The sequence below is a fragment of the Neomonachus schauinslandi genome, chromosome 1 (genome assembly GCF_002201575.2).
Source record: "Neomonachus schauinslandi chromosome 1, ASM220157v2, whole genome shotgun sequence".
NCBI classification, from domain to species: Eukaryota; Metazoa; Chordata; class Mammalia; order Carnivora; family Phocidae; genus Neomonachus; species Neomonachus schauinslandi.
This window is the reverse complement of record NC_058403.1, coordinates 210,458,401-210,467,976: the sequence shown is the minus strand read 5'-3', so window position 1 is coordinate 210,467,976 and position 9,576 is coordinate 210,458,401. Positions and strand designations below refer to the sequence as shown.

At 43.8% G+C, this 9,576-nt stretch overlaps 1 protein-coding gene across 1 annotated transcript in view; it reads left to right on the top strand.

Moving 5' to 3' along the window:
* Window positions 1-796: 796 nt before the first annotated feature.
* Window positions 797-9,576, top strand: part of CATSPERD (cation channel sperm associated auxiliary subunit delta) — a 46,255-nt gene continuing 37,475 nt past the window's right edge. The window contains exons 1-6 of the mRNA XM_044913123.1: window positions 797-804; window positions 1,361-1,415; window positions 2,238-2,314; window positions 4,903-4,940; window positions 7,863-7,936; window positions 8,665-8,779. Coding sequence (XP_044769058.1) covers window positions 797-804; window positions 1,361-1,415; window positions 2,238-2,314; window positions 4,903-4,940; window positions 7,863-7,936; window positions 8,665-8,779 — 367 coding nt within the window. The remainder of the gene's footprint in view (window positions 805-1,360; window positions 1,416-2,237; window positions 2,315-4,902; window positions 4,941-7,862; window positions 7,937-8,664; window positions 8,780-9,576) is intronic.

The window sequence follows — 9,576 nt, the reverse complement described above, 5'->3', positions numbered from 1 at the left end:
CAGTCTACATTTCCCCGCATGATCTGGCCCAGGCATTCTCAACAGCTGCGCTGCTGACATTTAGGACACTCTTTGGGGTGGGGCTGTCCTGTGCTGCCTAAGATGTTGCGCAGCATCCCTGCCCTCCACCCGCTGGATGCCAGTAGTACTTCCTTACCCAGGCTTGACAATCCATCAAGACTGTCTCTAGGCACTGCCAAGTATCCCCTGGAAATTTGAGAACCACCGATCTGGCCCCTGCCTACCCCTGAATCAATGCTCCAGTCACACCATCCCTTGAACAAGCCGAACTCTGGCCATAGCCAGCCTTGGGGACAGGGGAGATGGCGCTTGCCACTCCCTCTGCCTGGCACACTTTGCTTCCAGATTTCTCCATGGCTGGTTCCTGATCCTGGTTTAAGGCATTCTGATCCCGACTTAAAAAGCACACCTCCTTATTTAAAGCACTTCCCCCCCACCCCGCAATGGCTTTTTCCTATCAATCACTAATTTCTGTTATTGTTTTGATAAATTTTTTGTCTGTTGTTGTCACTAGAATATTAGCTCCATGAAGGTGTGGAGTATTTATCTCACTCGTTACCCAGAACATTTTTAGATTTCAGTAAATATTATATTAGTGAATACTGTATGGAGAGTGCCACGGGGGTTAGACAGATAAATGCTAACGCCCAGTTCCTGTCCTCAGGGAACTCCTGCCTGGAGTAAGCTGTCATATTTAGCAGGGCCCTGTTTGCCCATGAAATAGTAAATGTGCGCTCCTGGCGCATGGCCTAACTTGATCTTTACAACAGTTGTCATGGAGCAGTGAGTCCTTAAACTTATTTTATACATGTGAAAACAGACCCAGCAAAATTAAAGACTCACTGACCTAAAGACACATAGCTAGTAAGCAAAAAGTAGAGTTTTCCAGTAAGATTTACAGATGGGATTTGTCCCAACGTTTAGAAAGATTGGTGATACCCAATTCTCCCATTTCCTCACACTGGTTCTCCAAGTGTGGTCCTGGACCACAGAAGCATCCCCTTGGAATTTGTTAGGCTTGCAATCCCTGGATCTACTGAATCAGAGACTTGGAGGTGGGGCCCAGCAATCTATCCTTTATCAAGTCTCCAGGTGCTTCTGGTGTATGTCAAGCTGGAAAACCTCTGCTATAAGCTATAAACTGTACCAACATTCTCCAGCCACCAATACCCTCCATCTCCCCGCCCCTGGCCACAGCCAAAGAGAGAGAGAGAGAAAACCCGTAACCCTAAAGCATCAGGAACGGGTATTTGAGGGTTAACCCAGAGATACCCTGGTAGGAGTCATGCTGAATATTCAGTAAAAATGACAGATGGTCTCTCTTGTCACTTACCTCTAGTAATCACACAGTGAGGACAGGAAAGGTGTTTCATATCAGTCAGCAAATTCAAGGGGTATGTGGCTCCATACTTCCCTCTCTCTCATTCTTCACTTTCAGAACTAACACTTGCTAGTATTTCTCGGGCGCCAGTGATGTGTCAGGCATAGAACATTATCTAATCCCTACCATTGTACTTTGAAGTAGGGCTTAACCTTTCCCATTTCACTAAAAAAACTAGTTGAAAGCGATCAAACGACATGAAAGCCAGGAGATGGAAGTGGGTGTAGAACTCAGATCCCCCTTTTCAGTGTTCATTTGCTACATTGTAACAAGAAGCAGACCCTTACTTTGCTTGCATGACATCCTGCAAGAAGGGACTTTTTTTCACCCCATGTGTGCCTACAATGCAGGAAGAAATATTTCACCTGTTAAAAAATGTGTTTCCTGTTGACATGGCATTATTTCAGAAGTGATGTCTGCATTTCTAAACCCTCTCCAAGCGCCTGGTCCCTAACATGTTACCATTACAATTCCTCATCCTCTGGTGTCTCTTTCAAATAACTCATGATCTGTAAATTAGCAATAACATGTACAAGGAATGCAATGTGATATCAGTAATTATCCTGTGAAAATTTTTTATTTTGACGTAATTGTAAATACGCAGCAATTTGCAAGTATAGCACAGTGATGTCTCAGGTACCCTTCACCCAGCTTCTTCCCTCCCCTGCCCCCCATGACATCTGATGTCACCAGAGTGTACTAGGAAAACAGGAAAATTACATTACATTCCTATTATGCACCTACCTCAACTTCACCTTTACAGTTTCAATGTTATACATCAGGAAATTGTTTTTCTCAGCTGTTCATTATTATTAAGATTTGATTATCTCTCTAGGACCAACTGTATTTTTCATCTACGAGAGCACACTTGATTAAACATCCTTGCAAGAAAAACATAGCCCTGTATCTAGGGTAAGTGACCATTTTATATACTGTTACCTTCCTTTTTTCCTTTTTTTAAAAGATTTTATCCATTTATTTGACAGAGACACAGCAAGAGAGGGAACACAAGCAGGGGGAGTGTGAGAAGGAGAAGCAAGCTTCCCACTGAGCAGGGAGCCTGATGCAGGGCTCGATCCCAGGACTCTGGGATCATGACCTGAGCCAAAGGCAGACGCTTAACAACTGAGCCACCCAGGCACCCCTGTTAACCTTCCTTTTTATTGACACATTAGATTTGCCCAATTCATCCATTCAACAAACATTAAGGAAAATGGCTCTGTCCTGTGTTGCTGGGTGCTGGCCTGTAGGGAGTTCATAGTCGGGGTGGGAGTCAGAGGAAGAGAAATGAAGAAACCAGCAAATAAAAGAATTACAGTATGGTATGGTACCACCTGTCACAGATCCTGGATATAATTAATCATCACAGAGGGGGGCATATTCAAAGAAATGGGAACACTCTGCCCAGCGTGCACTTGGGGTCATCAGGGTGCAAGGTTAGAAAACCAGATGTGTACACCATACTGAAATGTTTACTCCTTATCCTCAGGGCGATGGAGGATTGGGGGCTACACAATTTGTGTTCAGAAGGATTTCAAGAGCCCAACCCCCCCCCAAAAAGAAAACCCAAAACAACAACATGCTAAAGCCTAAACAGAAAGCAAGGCTATAATAGAGGAGCAGGAGGGGACTCAGCAGGACTTATCAGTTCTCCTGGGGTGTGGAGAATGGAGGTGAGCAAGCAGTTTAAGGTGGCCCTCAAGTTTCTGGTGTAAGGAACGGGGTGGGGGAGAGAGTTGGCAGTATGGGATGGCTTGCTGCTTGTGAGACATCGAGGACACATGAGGCCAGAGATGGGAACAGAAGGTCATCTACATGTCAGTGGTAGTTCTGGCCGTGGGCAGTCACCCATGTTCATCGGCCAGAGGTTCTGGTGAATCTTGATTTTACGGAGCAGGTGGGAGAAGAGAAAGAGAAATTGGAACATAGGAGACAAAGAAGCTAAGGAAGGCAGGAGCCAAGGAGGAGGGAGGGACGTCACAGAGAAGTCAGAGCATGTGAGTGGGGAAGCAACCGACGAGGCAGTGGGACAGATGGGAGAGAAAGCAGGGACACAGAGGTCCAAGGCTTATGTCACTCTCTGCAGAAGCCAGGACATTCTGGCCCCTGCTACAATGTGAATGAACCTGGAGGATGTTAGGCTTAATGAAATAAGCAAGACCCAGAAGGACACATCCCGCAACCCCACTCCTGGAGGTCCCCAGAGGAGTCCCGTCCACACAGACAGGAGATGGTGGGAGCCGGGGCTGGGGCAGGGGGTGGGGAGTCTGTGCTTCACGGGGACAGAGTCTCAGTTTGGGGAGATGGAAAGTTCTGGAGACAGAGGGTGGGGGTGGCTGCAGGACAGGGTGAGTGTGCTTCATGCCACTGAACTGGACGTTAAAAATGATTATAATGGCGTATTTTATGTATATTTTATCACAAATCATGAAATACACATATTGTGTGTGTGTTACTGCCATTCAAAAAATTAAAAATTTAAATTTAAATTAAATACAGTGCAGAATCCACGCAAACTAAGCACATTTCAAGCACTCAGTGGAGTGATGGCAAGCATGTCGGACAGCTCAGGGGCAGAATGTTTCCCTCATCACATCTGCTTTAGAGCAGGAGTCACAAACGATGGCCTTCCAGGCCTCCCATCAGCCCCGCCACCTGATTTCGTATGGCTGGTGAGTTAAGAATAGTCTTTACGTTTTTATATGATTGAAAAAAATCAGAAGTAGAACCATATTTTATGACATGTGAAATGATGTGAAATTCAGATTTCTATGTCCGTAGTAGTTTTACTATCTGTGGGGGCTTTTGTGCTACAAGAGCAGAGTTGAGTGGTCAAGACAGAGGCCATGTGGCCCCTAAAATATTTCCTCTCTGTCCTTACAGAGGAAGTTTGCCAGCCCCCTAGCTTAGAGCATAACATGCTTAAATGATACCCTGATGCCCAGAACACATTGCAGTCAGAGAGGGTCTGATTCCAACAGCTTCTGGCAACGAGACATTCTAATGCTTAATACAATGATGAAAATGTCACTTTTTGCCTGTAGTGTTGGCAAGGATGAGGGCAAACGTGGATGAGGCTAAGTGGGTTTGGACAGTTTGGCAGAATCTGTCAAAATGTTCAACACACATTCTCCGACACAATGATGCCATTTCTTGGCAGTTAAACTAAAATTATAATTTGTTTATGTTGCTGGTGCGTATGCTTCCTGAGACCTTTGTCCCACCTGGAACCTCTCCCTAGAGCGTCCTTTCCTCTTGCAGTCAGGGGGAAGAGCATTCCAGGTGGCAGGGACAGCATGTGCAAAGGCCCTGAGGCAGGACCTTGCTTGATTTTTGGGGGAACAGCTCAAGGACAATGAGTGAGGGGAAGGAGTGAAGGGAGATGTCAACAGTATCAGATCACACGGGGCTTTGTAAGATGCGGTGACAAATTTGGATTTCAGTGGAAAGCCACCAGAGATTAAGCAGGGGAGTGACACAATCTGACTTCTCTTTTAAAGGACCATTGATTGTTGGGTGCTAAACAGGAAGCAGAGAGGTGAGACAGCAGAAGGACACAAGTGAGGGGCTGAAGCTGTGGTCCAGCGGGAGACCAGGGAAGCAGCATTGGAGGGAGATAGGATTAGGAGAGTAGTACATGGAAACTAGTGGCTCAGAGGAGGAGAGGTCTTGGGGCCAATCAAGGAAGGCTGCATGGAGGAAGGGGCATCAGGGACTAGTTGAAGCCCAGGTAGGATTTCAGTCCATCAGGGTGACTGTGTAGGGAAGGTCAGTAGTGCTGAGGGCAAGAAGCCCTAGGGTAGGGAGACAGGTAGAGCTCAGATCATGGACCACCCTGTAGGCCAGTTAAGAAGTCTTGCCCTTGATCCTTTAGGATATAGGTAGCCAGTCAAGTTTTCTGAGTAGGAGCGTCGGCCTGGCTGATGCCAACAGCCACTGCCTTTGGAGCTGGCTGTTACCTTGTGCTATACCATCATGATATATCTAATTTAAACATGTTTCCTGGTTTCTTTCCCTTGTTTACAGACATCATATTTTGTTGTCCACATGCCAGTCTTTTGCAAGACTGGCATGAGAGTCCCCTACTTTCTAATTTACTGTTTCAAACTTTTTTAAAAAAGATTTTATTTATTTATTTGAGAGAGAAGCACAGAGCCAAACTCAGGGCTCGATCTCACGACTCTGAGATCCTAACCTGAGTCGAAACCAAGAGTCAGGTGCTTAACCAACTGAGTCACCCAGGTGCCCCTCTAATTTACTGTTTTCAAGTTGTGTCTAAAACCAGATCACGTAAAATTTGAAGGAAAGCATATTCATAAGGTATTTGACCTTTAGCCTGTGAACAGTAGTGTTGATTTTGCATGTTCTTAAGTTTGTTGTTACTTCTGGATTCTTAACTAGGTTTCTAATAGCTGGGGTTCCTGAAAAAGTGAGCCACTGTATATTTATTTCAACCCCAAACTTGTTTCTTTGTATTTTTTTCTCTAGTGAACTAAAGAAGGTAGGTAGAAACAATGTTTGGTCATCTTTATGTCCCCAGAGCCTAGTATCCAATAAATGTGTGCCAAATGCATGAATGAATAGAGTTTGTTAAAAAAAAAAAAAAAAAAAAAAAAAAAACGTGAAAACCTTATAGTAGTTCAGAAAACTTTTGTTTAGGGGGCGCCTGGGTGGCTCAGTTGGTTAAGCGACTGCCTTCGGCTCAGGTCATGATCCTGGAGTCCCTGGATCGAGTCCTGCATCGGGCTCCCTGCTCGGCAGGGAGTCTGCTTCTCCCTCTGACCCTCTCCCCTCTCATGTGCTCGCTCTCTCTCATTCTCTCTCTCTCAAATAAATAAATAAAATCTTTAAACAAAAAAAAAAAAAAAAAGAAAGAAAACTTTTGTTTAGAATACTCACCTCAGGGGCGCCTGGGTGGCTTAGTTGGTTAAGCACCTGACTCTTGATTTTGGCTCAGGTCATATATCAGGGTCATGAGGTGAAGCCCTGCATTGGAGCCTGCTTGGGATTCTCTCTCTTCCTCTCCCTTTGCCCCTCCTACCCACCAACCCCCACCCCCCTACCCCCCGCTTATATGCACATGTGTTCGCTCACTCTCTCTCTTTAAAAAGAAAAGAAGAGAAAAGAAAAGAAAACTCACCTCAATGACAGAGTCTAAAACAGAAACAAAACCCAAGGATGCCTGACTGGCTCAGTCCATTAAGCATCTGACTCTCGATTTCAGCTCAGGTTTTGATCTCAGAGGTTATGAGTTCAAGTCCCACATTGGGCTCCATGCTGGGCATGGTGCCTACTTAAAAAAAGAGAGAGAGAGAGAGAGAGAAACCCCAAAATAAGTAAACAACTAAAATAATATTCTGTAGTTTATGCTTCAGTGTTCCTTTCTCCTCCAATGTTTTATTGGTTTTGATGTCAACTGAATACTTGCTGAAAGTATTTAATCCTGTAAAAGAGACAATATAAAGGTAAAAACAGAGAATTGTATCACTCTCATTCAACTTTTTATTAGAGGTCCCAGCCAATGCAATATGACAAGAGAAAGACATGAAATGTAAAACTCATTGGAAAGAAAGAGACATTTGCCAATCTGAGTATCAGCTACTATAGTAATAACTGAGTGCAGCAAGAGGGCCAAATACAACACAGACATTGAAAACATCAACTCCTCTCTTGTAAACTAGCCATGAACACTCAGAAAAGGCAGTTATGAAAAACATCATTCTTAATAACAACAAAACTTTAAAACATGTAAGAATTAATTCAGCAATTCCTTTCTGTCTAAAACCATCAAACTCTTCTGGAGGAGGCAGAAGAAAAAAGATCTGGATAAGGAAGCAATATACCATGTTCATGGATGGCCTTTCACTTCTTAAAAGTTTCCTGCCGGAGGAAACACATTGTTTCTTTCATGCATACACATTCCTGGTCTGAAACCTTTTACTTTACTGGGATTAGAACCATATAAATGACAAAGCTGAAGTTCATTCTGAGTAAGACAAGCTGTTGCTTAATGTACATTTTATATAATTTTATATTTGACATGGTCACACTTCTAAAATGTTATTTCAAGAAGCCAAATACCCAGTCTGTAGAGGTTTACTCATGCAAAGATAGAGAGATAGATAAAAACCTAAACCTAAACCTTGTTTTTAAAAGGGGGGGACACCTGGGTGACTCAGTCAGCTGGGCGTCTGATTCTTGATTTCACCTCAGGTTGTGATCTCGGGGTCATAAGATCAAGCCCCATGTCTGGCTCTGTGCTCAGTGGGAAGTCTATTTGGGATTCTCTCTCTCTCTCTGCCCCTGCCCCCGGCTCGCACACACCCTCTCTCTCTGTAAAATAAAATTCGTTAAAAAAGGAATTTTGTTTGAGTAGAACATTTTAGAGTGTCTGGCATTATCTTTTTTTCTTTTCTTGTGTGAACTTTTCCTAATTTAACTCTTTTATTGTCTATTTCAGAAGGCAAATTTTTTTTCACGAGAGATAATTTCAAAAGTAGTCTCCTTCCACTTTCCATCCCTGCGTCAATGAAGGTAGTCATTTTACTGAACCATCTGAAGGATTCTCAACATAAGTAACACTCAGGGGGAAGATACAGTTTGGAAATATCGCACTAGTCTGTTTTTGTTAGTTTGGGGGCTTGTATTACAATGTACCTCTTAAAGATATTGAGAATAATGTCTAAGCCAGAAGAAGGGTTGATTCTATTCTGCCCTTATTACTGAGATAGGCTGTTTGTTTTTTCTTCTGAAGCAGAATTGTTGGAAGTGCTCCTTATAACTGTTTGTGTGTTATGAATAGATAGATTATATGCACTAATTTCAGGGCCTCCCTAAATTGTCCTAAACCAAAACAGAAAAACCTTTGCCCTCTCAGTAACTATCTTGAGAAATTCTACCACTGGGTCCTACACTAAAGAAGGCTTTGCCATCTATTAAAATGCCAATGTTTCTCTTATAAGCAACACATTTATCATTTATGTTCATCGTTCATAATTTACACTTTAGGCTTTATCTTCACGGAAAGTTTTGATAAGGAAGAAGGAGATAGATAAGGAGGAAGGAGGTATCCAAGGGCACCAAACACCAATTCCAAGCTCCCAGTTTCGGTCCCAGCTGCGCCCAGAATATTCAGTTCCCAACACCTGGGAACCAAACAACTCTTGATAGCATACATGTTTCTTAAATGTGCATCTAGACATCTTACTTTCCTAATCGTCCAGAAGGATGCACTTCCTGATATCCTGTGTCGTTATTTTTAGGTTGGCACACCAGAAGTAACATCGGCACATATCGCTGACTCAGTATTGCTGTTAGTAGTGAATCAAAAAATCTATATTTATGATTATGAAGCCAATTCCTGGAACACACCTATAGGTATACATGTTTTGTATTTTTTTTTAAAAGATTTTATTTATTTATTTGACAGAGAGAGACACAGCGAGAAAGGGAGCACAAGCAGGGGGAGGGGGAGAGGGAGAAGCAGGCTTCCCGCGGAGCAGGGAGCCCAATGCGGGGCTCGATCCCAGGACCCTGGGATCATGACCCGAGCCGAAGGCAGACGCTTAACAACTGAGCCACCCAGGCACCCCTGTTTTGTATTTTTTTTAATTTTGTTGCAATCTGCCAACATCCAAGCACAGGTTTTTTAATTTTGGAAATACAAACAAAGCTGCTCCTTGGATGTCAGCCCCTAGACACTACCTTGTCCTTTAAAATTCAAATGAAAATTGTTTGTACGGTGGGAACCTAGTGTTTCTGTCGGGGATTGTAGTTACAAACCACGAAAGCCTGCTCTGACATGATTGGAGCAAATGAGGGACATCAATGGGAATTGCATTGGAGTGGATGTCAGGGAGGATTGAGAAGAGCCAAGAATGCACATACGTGCTTGGTGACAAGGCTGAGTGATGGGAATATTCAGTCCCACCTACTGCCCATTAGGGACAGGGAACAGAGAGAAGGTAAGCTGTATGAAGAGAGAGAAAGAAGAGAACCCTCACGTAGGAGGCAAGGGGATGAGGTCAAGAATGAAGACAAGGGAGATGCCATTCTTTAGAAAAGAAGGATGGTTGGTACCCATTGTGATGAGAAAGGTGTCGGTTTGCGGCGCCTCGGTGGTTCAGACAGTTGGGTATCCGACTCTTGATTTTGGCTCGGGTCATGATCTCAGG